Source organism: Trichoderma aggressivum (genome assembly GCF_033847375.1).
Source record: "Trichoderma aggressivum f. europaeum strain CBS 100526 chromosome Unknown scaffold_001, whole genome shotgun sequence".
Taxonomy (NCBI): Eukaryota; Fungi; Ascomycota; class Sordariomycetes; order Hypocreales; family Hypocreaceae; genus Trichoderma; species Trichoderma aggressivum.
The window spans coordinates 776,257-796,332 of record NW_026946367.1 but is presented as its reverse complement, the minus strand read 5'-3'; the positions used below and the strand labels follow the sequence as shown (position 1 = coordinate 796,332).

At 51.3% G+C, this 20,076-nt stretch overlaps 8 protein-coding genes across 8 annotated transcripts; 4 read left to right on the top strand and 4 right to left on the bottom strand.

Moving 5' to 3' along the window:
- Positions 1 to 208: 208 nt before the first annotated feature.
- On the top strand, positions 209 to 1,258 carry Triagg1_175 (uncharacterized protein; the record flags this gene model as incomplete). Its single annotated transcript, XM_062896753.1, has 1 exon — positions 209 to 1,258. One exon carries the CDS (start codon positions 209 to 211, stop codon positions 1,256 to 1,258), a length of 1,050 nt encoding a protein of 349 aa, XP_062760525.1.
- Positions 1,259 to 1,895: 637 nt separating this feature from the next.
- Triagg1_174 (uncharacterized protein) lies at positions 1,896 to 3,378 on the bottom strand (the record flags this gene model as incomplete). Its single annotated transcript, XM_062896742.1, has 4 exons — positions 1,896 to 2,225; positions 2,308 to 2,624; positions 2,677 to 2,722; positions 2,776 to 3,378. The coding sequence occupies 4 exons, from the start codon at positions 3,376 to 3,378 to the stop codon at positions 1,896 to 1,898; spliced, it is 1,296 nt and encodes a 431-aa protein (XP_062760524.1).
- A 705-nt stretch (positions 3,379 to 4,083) lies between these two features.
- Triagg1_173 (uncharacterized protein) lies at positions 4,084 to 4,784 on the top strand (the record flags this gene model as incomplete). Its single annotated transcript, XM_062896731.1, has 3 exons — positions 4,084 to 4,221; positions 4,282 to 4,420; positions 4,471 to 4,784. The coding sequence occupies 3 exons, from the start codon at positions 4,084 to 4,086 to the stop codon at positions 4,782 to 4,784; spliced, it is 591 nt and encodes a 196-aa protein (XP_062760523.1).
- A 606-nt stretch (positions 4,785 to 5,390) lies between these two features.
- On the bottom strand, positions 5,391 to 8,348 carry Triagg1_172 (uncharacterized protein; the record flags this gene model as incomplete). The annotated part of the gene is made up of 5 exons (XM_062896720.1): positions 5,391 to 7,711; positions 7,777 to 7,924; positions 7,992 to 8,109; positions 8,185 to 8,213; positions 8,301 to 8,348. 5 exons carry the CDS (start codon positions 8,346 to 8,348, stop codon positions 5,391 to 5,393), a joined length of 2,664 nt encoding a protein of 887 aa, XP_062760522.1.
- Positions 8,349 to 8,454: 106 nt separating this feature from the next.
- Triagg1_171 (uncharacterized protein) lies at positions 8,455 to 8,787 on the bottom strand (the record flags this gene model as incomplete). Its single annotated transcript, XM_062896709.1, has 1 exon — positions 8,455 to 8,787. One exon carries the CDS (start codon positions 8,785 to 8,787, stop codon positions 8,455 to 8,457), a length of 333 nt encoding a protein of 110 aa, XP_062760521.1.
- A 1,367-nt stretch (positions 8,788 to 10,154) lies between these two features.
- On the bottom strand, positions 10,155 to 15,404 carry Triagg1_170 (uncharacterized protein; the record flags this gene model as incomplete). Its single annotated transcript, XM_062896698.1, has 1 exon — positions 10,155 to 15,404. The coding sequence occupies one exon, from the start codon at positions 15,402 to 15,404 to the stop codon at positions 10,155 to 10,157; it is 5,250 nt and encodes a 1,749-aa protein (XP_062760520.1).
- A 676-nt stretch (positions 15,405 to 16,080) lies between these two features.
- Triagg1_169 (uncharacterized protein) lies at positions 16,081 to 16,729 on the top strand (the record flags this gene model as incomplete). Its single annotated transcript, XM_062896687.1, has 3 exons — positions 16,081 to 16,257; positions 16,322 to 16,633; positions 16,700 to 16,729. The coding sequence occupies 3 exons, from the start codon at positions 16,081 to 16,083 to the stop codon at positions 16,727 to 16,729; spliced, it is 519 nt and encodes a 172-aa protein (XP_062760519.1).
- A 1,066-nt stretch (positions 16,730 to 17,795) lies between these two features.
- Positions 17,796 to 19,872, top strand: Triagg1_167 (uncharacterized protein; the record flags this gene model as incomplete). The annotated part of the gene is made up of 6 exons (XM_062896675.1): positions 17,796 to 17,892; positions 17,981 to 18,179; positions 18,273 to 18,328; positions 18,390 to 18,593; positions 18,661 to 19,248; positions 19,316 to 19,872. 6 exons carry the CDS (start codon positions 17,796 to 17,798, stop codon positions 19,870 to 19,872), a joined length of 1,701 nt encoding a protein of 566 aa, XP_062760517.1.
- Between the last annotated feature and the right edge of the window lie 204 nt (positions 19,873 to 20,076).

The following is a 20,076-nucleotide window of genomic DNA, read 5'->3' as shown; positions in this document are numbered from 1 at the left end:
AACGGCTGCAGTGAATTCACTTCATATTTGTCGCTTTAAAGATTAAACGGCGAGCAGGGGTTTTTTTTTTTTCTCTTCTTCTCTACCCTTTTTCCTTCGCTCTCTTCTCTCGCAAATTCGCAGCTCCACCTTCTTCCTCTATTTCTACCTCCTATATCTCTTCGCGATTATCTTCTAATCATCATTCTCAAGAAGACCACATCAGTTAATGATGGCGTCAAATAATTTCTCCGCGCAACAAGATTCCCGCCAATCTTCGGAGACGCCATCTTTCGGTCAGGTTGAGGGGTCCCCGTTTCATCGACGACCTGCCCAACGACAATCTGAGGGCTCGGGATTTGAAGTTGATTCGACTACCAACATTCCGAAACAAGGCAATATCTGGGCCCCCATCGATAACTTCAAGACTTCATTCTTAAATTCACTGGGACATCGCCTCGTTCAACTCCTCGAAAAGGGCGATCTCAAGATCAACCCCAATGCCATCATTTGGATAGATGAAAATGGGCTGCCGACAACGGAGGGATTAAAATCTCGAAGCCGCAAAGACTTGGAGAAACCAAGCCCCCATTTCTTCGCTGGCGAAAATGCCGATGCCGCAGGTTTCGAGAACGAGATCCGCATGGGGCATGCCCTTTGGCGTCAACATGCCTCGGCAAAGGAGCACAATCCAGAGAGGGAGGCCACTACATCTTCCCTTTTCGATCTCATCTTCGAAAAGCTGGAATCTATGCCTCTCATTACTCACATCATCTGGAAGAATTTACATCGGGAACTCAAGATAACTTCGACGTTAGGCAGGCCGGTATCAGATCGAGTAACAGCCAGCCGCGTGGAAGAAGCAATCGCCCGTGAGAAGAGTGATTTCGAGAATCTTGAGCTCTTGAAAAAGGCATTTACAAATGTAGATTCCTTGTTAGAATCGAATTTGTCGATCCTTTGCGAATCTATCTATTCGCTCACGGGAGTAGATCCCTGGGATCCAGACAGGGACGCGGCCCTTGATCTCCTCGACGACGAATTAGCAAGCAACGTTTCCGATGTCATGGGGTTGGCCGCGTTACTGCAACTAGGCAAAGCACCTCATTTTCGGCTTACTAAAGGGATTGAGAGATTGTCCAGAGTCGCAAGTGTGCTCCGCGCGAGAGAAATGGGGCCACTGATGAGTGATCATCTTGAGATGAGGGGATACCCCGTGGGCATTGATCTCGAAAAACTGGTGTCTCGAGGTCGTAAGCGTCGTCTAGATTCGGAGTAAACATGTTGGCGCAAACGCTTGTAAGAATATGTTCTGACGAGAGCTGGCGAAAGGTGTGAGGAGAGATCTGGCGAGCATCGATCTTTGTTTCAATGTCATTCAGGTAAGCTATACCATCTGGCTTCACGGAGCAGTCAAAAGCATAAAGGTTCTTTCTTGCTAATTTTTTTTGTTTTAGATTTCGACATTCGTCCACTTGTTATCCGATTTCAACAAGGCATCTTCTTTTCAACAAGCCATATCATTGGGTTTCGTGGAACCATGAACATTGCCAGAGTTACTATTCGGATTCAGTGATCAGAAACTGTACTTTTCTTTCGCCAGGGTATTCTATCAAGATTTAGGGACCACAATGGAGTATGGGAAGTCTCCTTCTTTTTATCTATCTTTCAGATGTTATATGATCCTTCTTTCCATCAAACCATAGTCCATGGAATAGGACGTCTCTTCGTTGACAGTCGCAATGATTGCCCGAGCCACATATAGTTTCTCTCTTTTCTCCGTCGTTGCATCTTCATGGAAAGCGAATCAGTCAGTTCTCGTTTAAAACTAGATGGGTTACCACAAACAAAAGGCTCTAGTACAGCTGTATTCGTTCTAATTGGCTTCCACATGTTGATATCACCATAGCTGTAAACTACTTCACCTTAACCACCTCCGCAGCCTTCCCCCAAAAATCATCCGTCCCCCATCCCCGCTGCTCACTCTGCCTCTTCAAAGACTCCAGCAACCCATCTCTAGCCACTTCAATCTTGCGAGCCCCTTCTTTACTACAGCAAAACCCTGCGTCGGCCTCCTTGAGCTCAAATCCGCCCAACAAAGCCACCGTCGTCAATCCGAGGTAAGAATGGTAGATGTCCGGAGGGTCGCCAACGGATTTGCCAAACCCGCCGATTCTGTGTTGGGTAATGTCCAGTAGGTAGTTGCAAGATGGCTTGGGGTCGTAAAAGCTGTCGCAATCAAGGAGCTAGAGCCAGAAAAGTCATCCCTTCTCGTCAGCGACACTCAACAAAGGAGACAAGCAAAATGTCAAAGACCAGCAGACTCACCCTCAAAGCACCGCAAGCCCACCATGTATAGCAGGTATCAGCCTTCTTGTTCCACCTGCCATTAAATCCAACGTAGGGGAGTCCTCCATCCAGGCTCAACTCTCCCAATTTAGCTTCAAGGTGATTCACTGCTGTCTCGTCTCGTGTCTCTTCTTTCTTTGCCAAGTACGGAAAATGCCTGCTTGCGAGGAACCTGAGCAGGCTTTGGCGATCTGCGATACCGCGATCCAGCGCCCGCTTGGTTTCTCCCGGTGTAAATGTTTCGGAATGCCGATCAAGTAAATTCAGAGCAGCAATTGCGCAGTATGCATATCCACCTGAACAATGTTAATAAGTCGGTCAAGTATTCAAGGAGAGAGAAGCGCTCACCGTGTGATTCCTCCGTTGAGGACTCGGCAATACCACCGTCATAAGTCTGTTATCTCTCAGTCAGTACCGCCATCACTCCATGAGGCAGAGCAAATTTACCTGAACACTCCTAATGTACTCAATCATTCCCTCAGTATCGATGTCCTCGACCCAATTCTCATCCCCTTCCTGAACCGACCCTCGCAGCATAAATCGAATGATGCTCGCTAAATAACTATGCCGCATGTCTCTCCCACCCGTCGGTTCCCCCTCCCACAGGATCTGTCCAAAGCTCCCATCGCTTCTCTGCAATTTCTTCAGCCAAAGCAACAGTGCCTTGCGGTCCACACCCGCAAAGGCTGAACGCTGCTCCTCTTCCGACTCCGCCACCAAGCCCAAGATGATCAGGGCAAAGAATGTCGCTGCTATGTTTGCTGATCCTTTGGACGCGTCCTCGCCGGTGATGGAGTGGGTTGGACTGCCACAGAAGCCGCCATCGGGATGCTGGAGGCTCAGGACCCAAGCTCGCGCCGCAGCCCGGTCTGAAGCTGTGAGGGGCACGGACAAGAGATCGAGGGCGGAGATGATGAAGAAGGCAAAGGTGAGTCTGGTGGAGTCATTGGAGGTGTAGGCACTTGGGAGGAAGGTGTTGTGACATCGCTGCCAGTATTTGATGTGACGAGCCTTGTCAAGCTTGGGCTCCTCGGCGTCTGGGTTGCTCATGATGCTGATGGTGAGGCTGTTGTCTGTTGTGGGTTGAGATGGCTGAGACAGATGATTCAATCAGCTGACGGTCCACAGCTCAACACCGGTAATGTAAAGATAAGGCAATCAATAAAGTCCTCAATCGAAAAGAGAGAATCAGAACCAGCAATGCTCCATACTTCAGCTCACACACAGCTCAATCAATCCACATCCATAATAGCTCGTTCCGTATTCACTTCAATCTTGCCCATCAACCTAAAACCCCACATCATCATTCAATGCGCCACACCCGCAGCGCCACACTCATTCCCCAAAGTCCAAGCTCTCCAATCGATAAGCTCAACAAAGCTTCCCAGACCTTCTTTCACCCTTTAACAGGCACTCGAGCATGTGATGCCAAATCCAAACCACATGGTCTCTTTGTTTCGAATTCCACCAAAATAGCCCATCTCTTCTATACTTCCCCCTTCCCCTCCCTCCAGAAACTTTTGCCTGCCCTCTATAAAGCAAAAAGCATGATTTGTTCACCCGAAACACGCCGCGAAATATAACGACTGCTAAAAAAGACAAAACTCGTGCCACGTATACGGAGCACGGAGTCTCGGAAACAACCCCCCAAAACCTCAACCTCTCGCATGCTCAACAACACAATCTCATAACAAACAAAACACCAAAGCAATCTCCTTTGCACAAGTCCCCCATAGGTCACGAAAATCGCCCACAATGGCTCTCATATCGTCCACCACAATCATCACCTCCATCTCCCTCTTCCACCTCACCCTAGCCTACTTCTTCCTCTTCCGGCCCAAGACAGTAGCAGACCAAGCAATCGTCTTTGTCCTAGGAGAAAGCATGAACATGGTAAATCCCCTCCAAGGCCCACTCATCCATTCACACATCTAACACTGCAGTTCGCACCAGCCCGAAGTTCGCGGCTTCGACGTCCCAAGCCCAGCGCTAGCCCTCCTCGCCGTCATCCTCGCCTTCTCCGGCATCAGCGACCTCGTCTCATTGTCCATGCCCGAGGAATTCAGCGCCTTTTACTACTGGGGCACTCAAGGTTCGCCCCCATCTCCCTCTCTCCGTATCCTAAGACTACTGTACTGATAGCATCAATCGCTCCAGCTCCCCTCCGCTTCTTCCTCTCCATGCTCCTCGTCGCCTACTCCTACGCTTTCGGCCCCTCGTCAATATTATTCTCCTCTTCCTCTTCCTCCTCCTCCTCTTCATCGAAAAGACGCCCAAACACCTCTTACAAAGCCTCCGGGTCGGGCACCGACCACCTCCACAACAGACTCCTCTTCGCATTCATGTTTGTCGAAATGATGGCCTGGTTCTGGACTTGGATCACCCTAAGAGAAGAGCGCTCCGTCCTCGTCGAAAAGATAAGAAAGCAGGAGGAACGACAAAAGCAGAGCTTCTAAACTTGCCCCAGTAAAAGAAGCTTTAAACCTTTTTTTTTCTTCCTACTGCCCACTATTTGGAGTACAAGCATCACTATTAGAGCGACCTCTTCTGGGAGCAATCATCATATAATTAAATGAAAACACACACAAAAAAAAGAGCACATCTTGTAAAGAAACAACCAAGGAAAATTTGTCTATCGACTTTCGGAATTCTAGCTTTGCTCAAAGTCTAAGTCGTAAGAGAATACAACGTAGATATCCATGACCACGGTGGGTATAGTACATATAAAAAAGGGACCTTTTTTTTGTTACAAACTGACAGTCGACCCGTAGTACCGCAAAGACAAGAAAGAATTTTTTTTGCAAATATACAGTAGCGACCTAGTTCCATCCTCGCCAACGTGGGCTCACTAAAACAATAATAGAAGAAGAAGAAAAATTAAAATTGAGATAAAAGAGGGGTTAGGTAGGGGATCTCGTTGGATCCCGTCGGGAACATTCTTCCTTGGATGTGTTCCACGTTTGATGCTGTATTACGCATCTGCCATTTTTTTTTCAAGCAGTCCGTTTCGATTTCGAGTTGAAAACTGAGCTCGTTCGTCTCTTTCCGTTCAACAAGCGACATTATGCGAGTATAGTAGTGTTTCTAGGAGAGATTGTCGAAGAAGGACTGTGTATCTCTGCCGTCGGAGTCGTCGCTTCGTCTTCAAGGATCTGCTCCTCAATAATCTCCCCCGGGCCACCAATCACGGGGCCAAACGCATCCACCTCCTCGATTTCTTCTTCTTCCTCATCAAGACCGCCCATGTGGTCTTCATCTTCCTCCTGGATAGTAATCTCTCCGGAGCGGCGTCCCAATCCCGAGGCGCTGCCACTGCGGGAATGGGAATGGGATCCGGCAGCCGCATTCCGTACCGGTCCGTGGGAGGCTCCGAAACTGAGGGCCGGGCCCTTGAAGATGTTCTTCTTTCGCTTCGCAAACATGACGCCCGAGGCAAAGGGGTTGGGGGACCCAGGAGCTTGCGATGGCATGCCTTCATTGTACGAGTTCACCGGCGGAGCAGGTGGCATGCGAACGAGGCGAATGTTGGAAGGGAATCCTGTGCCCGTGGGCGTCGCAGGGAGAACTTTGACCGAGTGATGAGGCGAGTGTCCACGGCCTAACGGCGTTTTAGACGTTGACACGGAGCCGGTGGAGCTGGTGGAAGATGCCTTGGAGTGCGTGTGATGATGGTGATGCATTGATCGGACGGAAGACACGGAAGATGATGTCGATTTTCTCCCCCGCAAGCCTGCCGACGAACGTCGAGCGGCAGTACCTCGAGGCGTTAGCGGAGATGGCGAGAGTGACTGGCGTTTATAAGCCTGTGAGGTGGCAATCCGAGGTCTCAACGGTTGCTGAGTTGGTGTCACTACCGGCCCGCTTACGCTTCCTCGAAGAGAGCCATAGCTAGAGGATCCGTTAGCCTTGCCCAGGTGTCCGTTTGCCACGACCCCCTTGGGGAGGGGAGCGGTAGCGTTTGGTCCTAGGGAATTCGTGTTCGGGTATTTGCTGGTTTGTGGCCTGGGACTGGCATCATTGCTGCTTTTGGTGCTGCCTTCTTTCTTATGCAAGTCTGGCACGCTTCGACTCGTGCGCCTTTCATGGCCACGTCGCCTCCTCGTCGTGTTCTCAATGAACCAATGGGTCCAGTTTCTCCAGTGAGCGATGATGGCCTGGCTGGGCTTCTTCTTCGCCTTCTGTAAGCTATTGTCATCCTGCTGTTGAGAGCTTGGTGGAGCGCTGTGGTCACCCAGGCCAAGCGACTCGGTCGTGGTGACAAGATGCAGAGTTGATCCTCGAGACCTGGCGCTGCGCAAAATGCCTTCCTTGGGCGGTGGAATCGGTCGGTAGTTGCGCGTCGTCGAGACTGAGCGAATCGAGTGGCTGTCAATGGAACGATGGCGGCCATTCTCGTCTGGAGTCTGTGGACCATTTGAACGACTGCCCTCGGTGGTAAAGTAAGACATGTCAGCAATGGCCAGGTCATAGTAGTGAGCGCTTCTTCGATCCGGTCTTCCACGAGCTCTGGGCATCGCCGGGTCTCCTAATTTGATAAACTGCTTTGTCAGACCGCCGTCCTCGTCGACATCCTGCAGCATTCGCTCAAAACGACTTGACGCTACTGATATCCTATGCAGGCTCTTGTCGTTCTCTCTTTCTTTTCTCTTTCTTTCCCTCCGACGCATCTTTCGTTCCTCCTTTTCGAGCAGCAGCGTCCACCATCCGGCCAAGGCATCACACTTTTGCGCGAGTACACTTTCAATAATCGCGTCGGTGTCCACGCCAGCACTACGCATGCGGTGTAGGCAGTCTTTCTCCAGTAGAGTAGAAAAGGGAGGTAGGGCCTTTGTTTCGAGAATGGCCTGCTGCGCCGGTGCGTGCTCTGCGAGAAAAGGATGAGCTAGAATTTCCGGAAGCGATGGTCGGAGAAGAGGTCGCTTCGACAGGAGGGATTTGATGAGAGGAATTGCCTCTGTAGGAAAGTGTTCGGGATAGGCTGGTTCTTCTGTAAGAATCTTGGTTCGGGTTACGTTGTCATCGTCGTCGTCAAAAGGTAGCTCTCCACAGAGCAAGGCGTATAGAATAATGCCCAAGCTCCAGACATCCACCTTTTCGCCAGCATACTTTTCCCCCTTTAGCATTTCAGGCGCAGAGTAGCATATTGTTCCGCAAAAGGTCTGCAAATGGTTCGTTCGGCCTTCATATTCTCTGGTGAAGCCAAAGTCGACAAGCTTCACGTTTTCGTGCGTATCGAAGAGGATGTTCTCGAGCTTGAGGTCGCGATGGACACAAGACTGCATGTGAACGTAGCTGACGGCGCCGACTAGTTGGGCAAAGATCTTTTGCACCTTTGGCATAGGAAGCGGGCCATGGTCGAGGAGGTAGTTGTACAGTTCATCGCCTACAAAGGCGCAGACATATTAGTTCACATTCGAAAGAGTACCAGATGATCCATCGGAACTTTACCTGCACAATACTCCAGGACCATCCACACCAAGTTCTCCGTCACAATCACCTCATATAATCTTGCGATATGGGGGTGGACGAATTGTCTATGATGGTGGATCTCGCGGGCCAGGTTCGAGTCGGTTCGATTCGCCGACTTCAAGACGACCTAAGCAAACAGCGTCGTTAGTCGGAGGACAAAGTCGATAGGGCCGCCAACGAAAGAAAGCACTGACCTTGGAGCCATTTGTGAGTTTGTGGGAGGCCAAGTAGACCTTGCCAAAGGAGCCTTTGCCAATCAAGCGGCCGAGAGTATAGTTGCCGACGGACTTGAGGTCGGTGCTCGAGAATTCGCTACAGAAAGTGGCAACGTCAGTCAGGAGAGCCAGTCCACAGAGAGACAAATCTGGAGATGGGGGGAAAACTCACTCCAAGAGCTCCTGGTAGGAAGTCGCAAGCTATGATAACAACCAGCATCTGTTAGCTAACCTCCCCTTGTTTTCCATTTCGTCCGCCTCTCAGCTCGAATATCGAATCAAACCCACCTTGGCCTTCCGTCCCTGCGCCTCGGCCTTCCCCTTTGCCGTCTGCATGCCTCGTCGTCGTGCGCCAGCAGCGCGAGCTCTCTTGACGCCCGGAATGGAGATGCACAAGGCCCTTAGAATCCGGCGTCGTTGTCCGTGTCCGTCAACGTCTCCGTTAACCACAGGGGACGGCGTCTCGCCCCCTTTGCGTGTCCGTGTCTGCGGCGTCGGGCTCGGGGTCAGGCTCCGGCTCAGCCTCTGGCGGCGTCAATGCATTCGACGATGGCTCCGAGGGCGAGATCGCGGTGGCAAGAGGCCGAATTGGCGCGTCGAATGGCGAGAAGCAGGACGAGACGCTTCCCCGCTGGGCATCGGTCGCATTAAGATGAAGCGAAATTGTCTGCAAAGGCGAGGATGGATTGGGAAATTTCGACATGGGGTCCGTGACGGTGACTTGACCTCCAGCTGCTGGGGGGGGCTGACTGATGTGCCGTAGGTTCTGCAGCATTTGGCGGCACAGAGGCAGAGCGTCTTCTGGCTGGCCCTAAGCCATTGATGGAGAGAGTCGGGTGCCTGTAACTCCGTAATGGCCCCCCGTAAGCCGCCGTACGAGCAGCACTCGGACTGCCTTGCGCGTGGTGCCACAGCGCCACAGACTGGAGGTAGCGGTACATGGGCCTCGAGTGCCAGGCACAGCAACACAAGGTGCTCCCTTCTCTGTAGGTACCTTGCAGTGCATTCCCCGGTCCCGCCATTCTCAGCATCTCCAATGTTCCTGGTACTATCAAACTCGTATTCCACTGATACCTTACTCCCGCACAAGTAAGAACCATTGTGGACAGGCACAAACATTAAAAAAACGGACTTGATGTTGTGCATAGTAGGTACATACAATCAACCCGTGCGTTCTATCAACAGCCTGTATTGGGTATAATGCTCCGACTCAACCAAGTACCGGTACTTGAACCTCTCCGTCCACTCGCAGAGCTCCTTGTGCTGGGCTGGCCAAGTTAGTGCCAAGTGGGGCCCCAGATGCGCTGTGACATCTTCTGCAGCCGTAACATGTGCGCGTGTCCTTGTACTGGTCTAGCTTTTGCACTAAAGCCGCGAATGAGCCTCGGTGATGATATCGTGCATATACGAGCGCCAGACATTCGATCAGTGGCTTGGACGAGAATTATTTACAGCACTTATTTACAAAACTTCCATTGTTGACGCCATCCCAATCAGAGTCAACTCGATGACTTCCATTCCTCGGCACATTTCTGTCTGGGATCAAGGTACTGGCTAGTTTCAAATAGACAAAGGTACAGGATTTTTGGTAACGGCCTCCTGCTGATCACGATTAACGAGTCAATAACCAAGACACTCCGGACGACAATCTACAACCATGTCGGCGGAACCAATCCCAAAGAGACAAGGTTGTCTACTGCACGATACTCTTTATACTCATGGGTCTTAAAAAGAAGGCAAAGTCGAATAGTACTCTCCAACTTCCCACTCACATTCTATCCCTTCCTCATACAGGGTAGCAGTGCTTCAGACAAACAAGTTGAAGAAAGAAACGGGACGAGATAAAAGTCATGGGAGATTTTTCGATTTATGCGCATTTCCAATGGCAGTGCCTGTGCCCACCAAATCTAAACGTAGTAATCAACCTGCTATCGCCTTTTGAAAACCCCCAAACTCCCTCATCATGATAATGTCCCCTTTTTTTGTAAACACATGCAATGATATCTCCCTCAAACACTACTATAACTTACACCAAAACCATAGGTAGTAAAGCGTACTATACACAATGCTGATTTTACACTAGATGGTAGTGAGTCTTACAGCAAAACTCGCTTGAAAATAAGAGCCGAGTTGCGTTCGCCATCATCGTTTCCTCGTGTCTTTGCCCTTCTTCTTGCCCTTCTTCTTATCCTTTGGCAGCTCCAGTTTCGTGTGTTTCAACTCCTCGGTCATGATAGAAAGCATATAGTCATCAACGTTGCCCATTCTTCCGCCCCAAGCGTTATACTCCTCGATTACGTCGATGCCGGGCTCGTCTGGTCCGTCCAGTATTCCAATGCCCCCATCAAAGATAGATTTGCCTGCTGGCGTCCCTTGGCGTGCTGTCGAAGTGCCCGAGGTAGCCCCGCCGGCCTTTTCCGTAAAATCAGCATCGTCGGCCAAGATCTCCTTCTCTGCCACGCGTGCGGCGGCGACGTCTTCTTTGTCTTCCGCTTGCTCAAAGACGCGACCGACACGGCGCTGATCATTGCTGCTTTCCGATCCGCCAAGGACTAGATCAAGAGCGGCATCTGCTGCAGCAACGCCTTCGCTCATAAAATCGACCTTCTCGCCAAGGACGTCTCTGACCGAGGGGCGGTTGAATGAATCCGTGTTAAACTCGCCCTCTTGAATGACTACATCGTCAAGCATCTGCTTTTGTGATGCTTTACGAAGAATATTCGCCTCGATCGTGTGTTCGCTGACGAGACGGTAGATGTGCACGTCACGCGTTTGACCTATACGATGACATCGGTCCTGACACTGTTTGTCCATGGCCGGATTCCAGTCCTGATCGTAGAAGATGACTGTGTCCGCGCCCGTAAGATTGATGCCCAGACCTCCTGAACGAGTGGACAGAATGAAGCAGAGAATGCGCGAATCATGGTTGAACCGATCCGTCAAGATTTGACGCTGCTCAACCTTTGTGGCGCCATCCAGTCGGAGGTATTTGTGCCCGTGAATATTTAAGAATTGCTCTAGGATGTCGAGGACTTTTGTCATTTGAGTAAAGATGAGGGCGCGGTGGCCGCCAGCTTGCAGTTTGCGTAGCAGCTTGTCTAGTGCCTGGAGTTTGCCGCAGTCGTACTGAAGAAGACGTTTGTCGGGAAACTGGATGGTGAGACGCATCCGAGCCTCGTGCCAAGGGTCCGCAGGGGGTTGCTTGGGCATAAAAGGCGCCCATCGCACCGGTGCTGATAGCTTGAGATCTTCATCGGTAAATGCCTCGACACCCTTTCGACCCAGAATGAGCTGGTCAAAGTCCCGAGTCACCACCGCGGGCGTGACGCAGGAGAACTTTTCGATGGCAGTCTTGAGGCTATCAGCTCTCTGTTCGAGAGATGGAGTTAGCGCCTGTACAAAGGCTGAGTCGGAATCGAACCATTCCATGATTTTTCGAGGAACCCTAGGCCGGGGTTTACGTAGACGGTCATGGGCATTGATGTTCAACAAGTTTATGACGTTGCTGCCATATATCGGTCTTTGCTGCCGACGAAGGGCATTGAGGTAGACGCAGTGTTGCAGCTCCTCGAAGCGTCCCCACCGGGCGGCACTCTCGACATAGGCAATATTCGATTCTACCGTAGCCGGGTCAAGGGTTGTGTAGGCATTCTGTGCTCGGCATTTCTGAGCCTCTCGAAGATCCATGAGGACGCGGTGGGAGCTCAGCTGGGCTACACTATCCGCCTTCGTGGTAGATAGATGCTCATGCTGAGTGGGCACTAGGTTGAGAAAACCCAAGTTGACAGTGCTCATGGGGCTCTCTGCAACCGAAGATCGCTGCACAGCTCTCACGGTATCCTGAAATTCTGCGACGATAGATTTGCGCATGCGGAACGAGGTCATGATGGGACGGTCCACAAACAAGTCGGGATGGTTGCAGACTTTGCGCAGCTGCATCAAACAGTTGATAATGGAGAGATAATTGCCGGATGCTAGCGTATCTCTTGTCTCGCTGCGTGCCAGGAAGCCATCGTACAGTTCACGCTGGCGCTTTGAAAGTCGACAGAATTCGACGTGTTCGTATTTGGCTGGCATTTGCTTCTCCACGTCGGCTTTGAGACGTCTGAGAAGATACGGTCGCAGAACCTTGTGCAGTTTTCCGATGATGGCCTTGGCCTCGTCATCCATCTGGTCTCTCCCATTCTCTAAGATCTGTGACTCAGGTTTGCGAAACCAGTCATGAAACTCTTGCAAATCTGCAAATCCCCCAACGCCGTTCTCCGCAGGCATAAGGAAAAATAGTAGCGACCATAGCTCGGTTAGGTTATTTTGAAGCGGAGTTCCTGTAAGGAGAAGGCGCGAATGCGTGTTAAACCCAAGGAGCGTTTGCCATCGTTGTGATTTGAAGTTTTTGATATTATGTGCTTCGTCAAGAATCATATAGTGCCATCGGCGTCGCCTAAACACCTGTTGGTCTTGAAGCACCAATTGATATGAAGTAACGCAGACGTTCCAAACGTCGTCGTTGTTCCAGCCTTGACGTTTCCTCTTCCGCTCCTCTTGAGAGCCGTAGTAGGCCAGTATCTTGAAGCCAGGACACCACTTCTTGAATTCCATTTCCCAGTTGAGCATTACACTGGTGGGCACGATGACCAAATGAGGACCCCAGACTTCGTGACGACAGGCAAGATGCGCTAATAGCGCAATGGTCTGAATTGTTTTGCCCAGACCCATCTCGTCTGCCAGGATGCCATTGGTATTGTTTGCATACAGGCCGGCAAGCCAGTCGAGGCCCTGTCTTTGGTACTCGCGTAGTGTTCCCCGTAGGAGGAACGGAACCTCTATTTTATGGGCTGCGGATGGAGGTGTTGAAACTCGCGCAACGGTAGTGGGCGATTCTTCCGGTACGGTGTCTTTCAGCGGCAATGTTTCGCTATCGGATTGCTTCGATTCTAACTTGGTGTCCATGGTTGTTGGAAGTGATGTACTCGGTGAGGTATTGGCCGATTGGACATCCGTAGCCGCTGTGTCAGGATGAGCGCATTTCTCTGAAGCTGCTGTGCTTGTAGGCTCTTCCGACTTTGACGCATCGCTGGCCGCAGTGTCGGGAGCATCTGCCATTGCTATGTCCTGATTGACATTTACAGAATCAAGATCGGCATGGTCCGAAGAAATTGTAGGCCTTTTGTTTTCATCATCGTGTTCCGTTCCACTTCCCACGCCATTTGGCTTGGTTTCTAACATGGATGCCGTATTATTAGCATCATCCCCGTCATCATCTGCGCCATCACCATTGATAGAATCCGGGTGCCGGACAAGCGACATTTCATCCTCGTCCTCATCTTCCATCTCAACATCTGGCTGTGCGATTTCCGGCTCAGGGGCATCGACTTGACCACTCGTCTCGTCGTTTTCGGGACTTTCAGCCTTGGCCTCGATTTGCTTCATTTCTTTGAGCTCTGATTTTCCAAAAAAGAGTCCCAGCAAACCACTGGCCTCTTCTTCAGATCCCGACTCATCCGTGGACCCTTCATCCCCAGACTCGTCACTACCATCAAAATCACTGGATCCTAAATCGTCATCCATATCCACTGATTCATCGCTGGTCTCGGCGTCTGACTCTCCTGCATTTCCAGGGCTTTGGCTCGTGCTCTCGGCAATTGATTCTGGTTTCTTAGGTCTTTTTAGGTCGGGTATGTTGGCGTATTTCGCTCGTAGCTGTTCCTGTGTGAGGCCCTCGTCTGCCACGTCTTTCTGATCTTCATCATCTTCATCTTCGGAAGAAGACATCATATCGCTATCGTCGCCGCCGCCGCTGTTTCCATCAGTCTCTGCGGAAGAGAGACGAGACCCATCTTCGTCTGCGTCATCGTCGCTAGGGCTGTCGCTCATATCATCAAAGCCATCATCCTCGTCGAAAAGAGATTCGGAATCCATGCCTCCGGCGCGGCGAGCCTGCAATTTCTGCTCCGATAGACTGACGGCCTGGTTAAGCGCGGCTTTGACTCTTTTTTGTTCTTCTGCCTCCCACTGCACCAATCGCCGTCTGTTTACCTCTGTACGTATATTTTCCCAAGTACCAGAGAGAGATTTGAGAACAACTCGATACCGCGTTAACCACAAGGCCCTTGCTTCCGATTCTATCTCTTCGGCGGATTTGGGCTGGCGCCTTAACCATTCTTCACGACAGGCTTCGGCAAGCTTCTTGGCTGCTGATCGATGGCGCTGTTGTTCCACTACCATGAGCTTTCGAAAGTTGGCAGCAGCCCTTGTCATATGGTCTTGTCGAGCCCATTGTCTTGGTGGCTCCTCTTCTCCTTCAGGCACGAATAGGGAGCAGCGCTGCATCGAAAGGAGCCCACCCGGCTCGACCTCTTTTTCAATGCGGAGAACTATCCGTGCATCATTCTGTGCCATTTCGTCTGTGTACGGTGGCCCATCCTCAGAGGCCATGAGGCCGCCATCTTCTACCGGAATATCTCCCGCTCGAGTCCAGAAATCGTCAAAGTCAGTCCCTATGCGTGGTCGTTTGCGAACCTGGTCCGGATGAACCAGCGGAATCACACCGAGCCGAGACGAGACCCTCAGCTTGACTCGAGGTGACTTGCCGGAGCTTTCGAAGGTATTATGCTTAATAATGTTGCCTGCAGCATCTTGTTCAGCTGCAGCAGACGCATCACTGAGCCGTGTTCTTCGCGTGCGCGTGGAGTGTCTGAGGGACTGTGGCGGAGGCGAGGGAGTTCGTCGGCGTGTGAGTCGTGAAGATGACCTGGGCTCTGGAGCAGCACCTCGTTTAGAAGCGTATCTCGAGTTCGATTCGGACGCCGTGGTGCTGGCTGGCGTAGCTTTGCCCGAGGGCTTCTGCTTGGATGTGTTGCTTCCTGCCATCTTGCTTGATTTGCCATTAGTCATCGAGCTCTCCTTGGGCGTGCTTCCTGTCGATCCGTTCGTAGAATGCCTAGTATTGCGCTTCGGATTCAGGTTGGACGGCTCGGTCGGGACGGGCAACGAATTGATACGGCCGGATTTGCGCCGCCCGTTCTCGGTGTACGATGTTGGGCCGTCAGCCTCGATCTTCTTCCACGGTGGCGAGATGGGCTTCAGCTTGCGAGAAGCCAGCGGCGGCGGTGTCGCATTCCGAGTCCTCTGTCGCTTCGCAGGCCGCTCGCTGTCGTCGAGACGAGCACCGTCCATGGCTTCCGCTGGCTGCAGCACGTGGCCATTTGCCTGAGCCGGCGTCGCGTCGTGCTGGGCATGGCCATTCGCATGAGATTCGACGGCAGCTTCCCGACCCTCGGGCTCGACGGGCGGCGCGTCACTGGCGGGAGGGTTTAGGGGTCCGTCTGCTGATGAGGCAGCCAGAGAGTCCGCGTCGAGGATAACATGGTCTGGCGACGCGGTCTCGGGCATAATAGCAACGTGGAGCTAGGGGACGTCGCAGGCGTAATCTCTGTGAGGCTATCATTTGGCGGGGAGAAATTGACATCTACGGATTCGTGGCGATTTACCGAACATTCGGACAAAGTTTGCACATGATCAGAGGCCTGGGCGGAGCGCTGCAGCGGATTTTGCGAGCAATTCCAGTCTCCTCAGCAAAAACTTTTGAGCAGGAAGAATCTCGACGGCGCCATGGTACCTAAGATGGTGCGGAAATGGGAGCAAAGGGCACTGGAGGGGCTACAGTACATGCGGGATACTCGCGGTACCCATGGCGCGGCAGCTGGGTTGGTGCGCTGACTGCGCGTTTTTGCGTTGGTGGGGCCACTAGCTCTTGTACCTCCAAGTACCGCAGTTCTGTTAGGCGGTCCGATACAAATCCCGTGTCGTAATTCCCTCCAGCTGCAGAGAATCTCGGGCTCGATGCCTGAGGCACCAGCTGCGCAGGTCGATTGTCGTTACAACCTCAAATCTAACCAATTCGGTAGACTGTCGAGGTCATTATACGGAGAGCAATCCCGTTACGCAGCAATTGGGCGCTGAAGCAACAGTCAATCCGCCCAAGGTGAGCGCTGGGCTGATCCTACAATCGCAAGACGATTGAGTAAAAGCGAGCCGACCGGCCGACTGACCTCTTCTCTCTCTGCAGATGCTCCCACAACGAATTGTGCGAGCTTCGGCTCTGCGCAATGCCATGGCCGCCAGCCGAAGGCTCCCCACGATTCAACGACGAGGCTTTTTGCCATCCCAGTTTTCCGACAAGAAAGTGATTGACGAAAAGTACCCCGATTTCCCGCGACTCAGCGAAGCTCAGGACCCTGGAATGGTTCGTAACGGCCCAGTGTTGATTGGAGAAAACGCTCAGAAATCTAACTGCTGGCTGGCTGTAGAATGGAGGCTACATCAACCCGCCTAGAATCAAGCGACAGTTTCGCGACCCATATGCCACCTGGTGGGACCCCCAGGAGCGACGAAACTTTGGCGAGCCGGTTCACGAGGATAACGACATGATGGGTATCTTCTCCCCTTGGGAGTATACGTGGACTACTACGGGACCTGGTCTGATCATGGTTGGAACATTCATTACCGTTTTCCTCGGAGTTTCAGGGGTTGTCTACCTCAACTACCCTGATAGGGTTGCCTACCCCAGGGAATTTGAGAATGGCCTGGAGCGGGAATTGGGTGGCCCAGGAGCCGTAAGAGTAAGTAACATGTTGATGTAACGACCAGATTTCGAGTGGGAATTATGCTGATAGATGAATTTATAGGCACGAATGGCTGGCGATGAGGACCCGTGAGGTAAACTGTTAGTTTGTACATAATCAAGAATAAAAACATTTTCTTACTTGATGCTTCTTTCTCAGGGAAAACGTTGGGATGGCCTGTTTATTTGGATGGCCGGCCAATCTACAATTGAACCCTTAAACTGACTCCCTTCAGCATACTTTATGCAATATCGCTCTTGGGCCTGCGCCAGGGGCGATCTACGACACGGCGCTCTCGCCCGTGAATACCCAGTCATTGCCGGTATTAGCTCTGATCGCATCGAACCATGAACCAAGAGATGGAAAGGATTCTCTGCATATTGCCTTGTTTTACTCCTGTAGTCGATGCCGATCAAAATTATGCGTCAAGTGCCTCATTGTAGTACTTGACGTGAGGTACCCTATGTTTAGGCTGATATCCATCCGATGAACCCATAGAAGACTCGTCAACCTGATTATGAGACAATTTATTACATCTACGTCAAAACAAGGTCATTTACTCCCGAGAGCGCCATCAGCTCATCTCCCAAGAGCTGAACTGTCTTGCTGCGGATGCCGCCACCGGCGACAGGTGCGTGCTCTGCCGGTCCTTTTACTAACACGCCATATTGGGGAGGCGGTCTCCTTATCACACGGGGTCTCTCTAATCCCCTACTTTCTGCTGCTTACATTTTCTGTCCCTCTGAACTTTAATCTTTCTGGCCATTTTCTGCCATCTTCCAGCTTCCCTGGCAACCAAAACACCGCAGGAAACAGCGAAGAAGCGAGTTCTCGGGAGCCTAAGCGAGCCCAAAGGCTAGCAATTCATAAATCAGCGTGTGCAGTTGCCTATTCTTGAAGTCACTCGCTTTACTATCGCGGAAAAAGGACCTGCGAATGGACCGATAGCGTTGCCCTGCCACTCGATACTCGCCTATCTCCAGGCATGATTGTGTTTGCGATTCTGCTTCCCCTCTCCCCCAACTTAACCTTGGAATAGCAAAGGCCATATTTGGACTCTTCGAGACGGCTCTTTGGGGCATCTTCTTTGCATTCGATTGGTTTTTTTCTATACTTCTTTTGATCTGCCGGCCGTGTATCTCCAATAACCGTAACCACGATGCGGTTCGAAGATTGGGATATTCTGCTCTTCCCCCGGGATTGCAAAGTTCCCATCAAAGAGTTCAAGGTAGCTTGTCATGTTATTCATGACACAGGTATGTGTTATTCTTTCATCAATTCGTGCATCGGGCTTGGTCAATCGACGAGTCCATATTATTGGAGTTGCGTGGCTAATGGTCGTAGAATTCACCAGTCCTCACGGCTCTTTTGGGCTGCCCACGGTTTGCTGCTTCATACCGAGTTTGGCCTCTGGAACCCCATTCCAAGTCTCGATCCATTCTTGGTCCTCTCCAATTGTCAGCCAGTTTACCAGATGCTACAGCAAATATGGCGACAGTGCCAACTTTGAGGCTCGCGTATTCGTTGATGGACAGTTGGTTGCGTATGTCTTGATTCCGCTTCCGATGCTACTCCTCCACAGGCATCTCGCTATTGGATAGGGATTTGGCTGACCGATACTATTTTTTTTCTGTAGATCTGCAACTCTAGATAGAGAGGGCGACTGGCCGCATGTCGTCATACACAGCTTTGGTAGGAACCGCACCCGCAACAGATGCGAACGCATTGGATTGCTAATTTGCGGCCGCCATAGGGGTTTCAAAGAACGGAGACCTCGAGCCTCTGAGATTTCCAAGCTTCCGCGAGGAGCTTCTTCGACAAAATCACTGGAATCCTGCCGATGACTTTGGCCGCATCAAAATCGTCATCAGCGAAGGCTTCCCACGAGATTCTCTTTCGATGCCCATTGAGCGGGTCAAGAATGTCGTAGCATTCTCTTTTCAACATGCGCCTCTAGGTATATCGATTTGACCCTCTCCATAGGTATGTGCCATAAAACAACTGACACGCTGAACTTTTTCTAGAGATACTTGAGACTTCCTGCATCGCCTGGCCAAATCCCTCCATGTGGCGACGAGTTCCAATTGTTACATCGATGGCGGTCCAAGCGTATCCTTCTGACGATACTGACTCGCATGCCCATTCACCTAGAAGAAAGTACAGCCGCATTACTGCAAATTTGCCATCTTCATCAAATGAAAGCTACCATAGTGGCATGGCCAATCGATCTATACGGCTCGGTCATAGGAAATCTGGTTACCAGGGTGGTAGCAGCCGCTCTACCTCTGGAAGCACCAGCACCGGCACCCTGGAGAGTATCAACGATTCAAATGCATATTTTGAGTGGCTTAATGGGATGGGAACGGGAGCGAACGATATGTATCGATTTGGCGAACAACAGTTATTCCCACCTACGGGTCAAAAAGGGAGGAAGCCGTCCAATGTTGATTTGCAGCCTTATATGCCAATCAGCAAGGGCATGGGGCCTTACTTGGATCAAACGTTTGGGCTGCAGAACTTCCGACATGGAGTTGACCGTGATCAATTTGGGTATTTGAACCCGCCCGCTGAGGTTTCAGATATTGAAACTAGTCGTTACAAGGAATCGCAAGGTATGGACCGAGATAAGGCACTCATTCATCTCCTCACGTAGTGATGAAACTGATTATTGATACCTAGGTCTGTTCTTGCCTCGATTTGCAGAAGATGATGTGTTCTCGATTGATGTCTCGAATTCATTCGCCCACTCGTTGCTCAACCAACCAACGCCGGCTCATCTCCTGGCAAGCAATCTTCATGCAACGACCTCTAATTCTGAATTGGGACCACACAGAGAAGATTGCCTTCAAGCCCCAGGCCAATCACCTTCGAGCATATCTTCAGCATCAAATTCTCATGGGGATCACGGCGAAGTACGCAAAGGTGCTCGCCGGCCGTACACCGCACGCAGTATCAGCTTACAAGCCGAATCAAACCGCTCCAGAGAATATAGGTCGGCCCGCCCAGATATCAGCCAGCAAATATCTTCCGTCGAGGACTATTTGTCTGCTTTGGAGGGCGGCACGATGGCGGTGGAAAATGCAGCAGTGCACTCGATCGAAAAGGGAACAAAGAGGTCTCGTGATTCTGCTTCTGCTCCCGCAAGTGCTGTAAAGAATGACGATCACCAAAAGCGACCAAACCCTAGAGCTCACCTTGCAGCCTTGCTCTCACATAGCCCAACTCTCAGCGGCTAATGGGCGGCCTTGAATGCTTGGCTGTCTTACCTTTGTTCTCACGACCGTCTGGTGGAGCAGCTCCGAAATGTAGCAGGCAGCATATGTATCAACAGGGGTTTTGTTGGAGAGTGTCGAGTAATTTCTGGGCATCGAACGGTACAAGTTTACGGATGTCTCTTTTCGCCCTGTATCCTACAGATGCGTAATGATTATCAGAAGAGG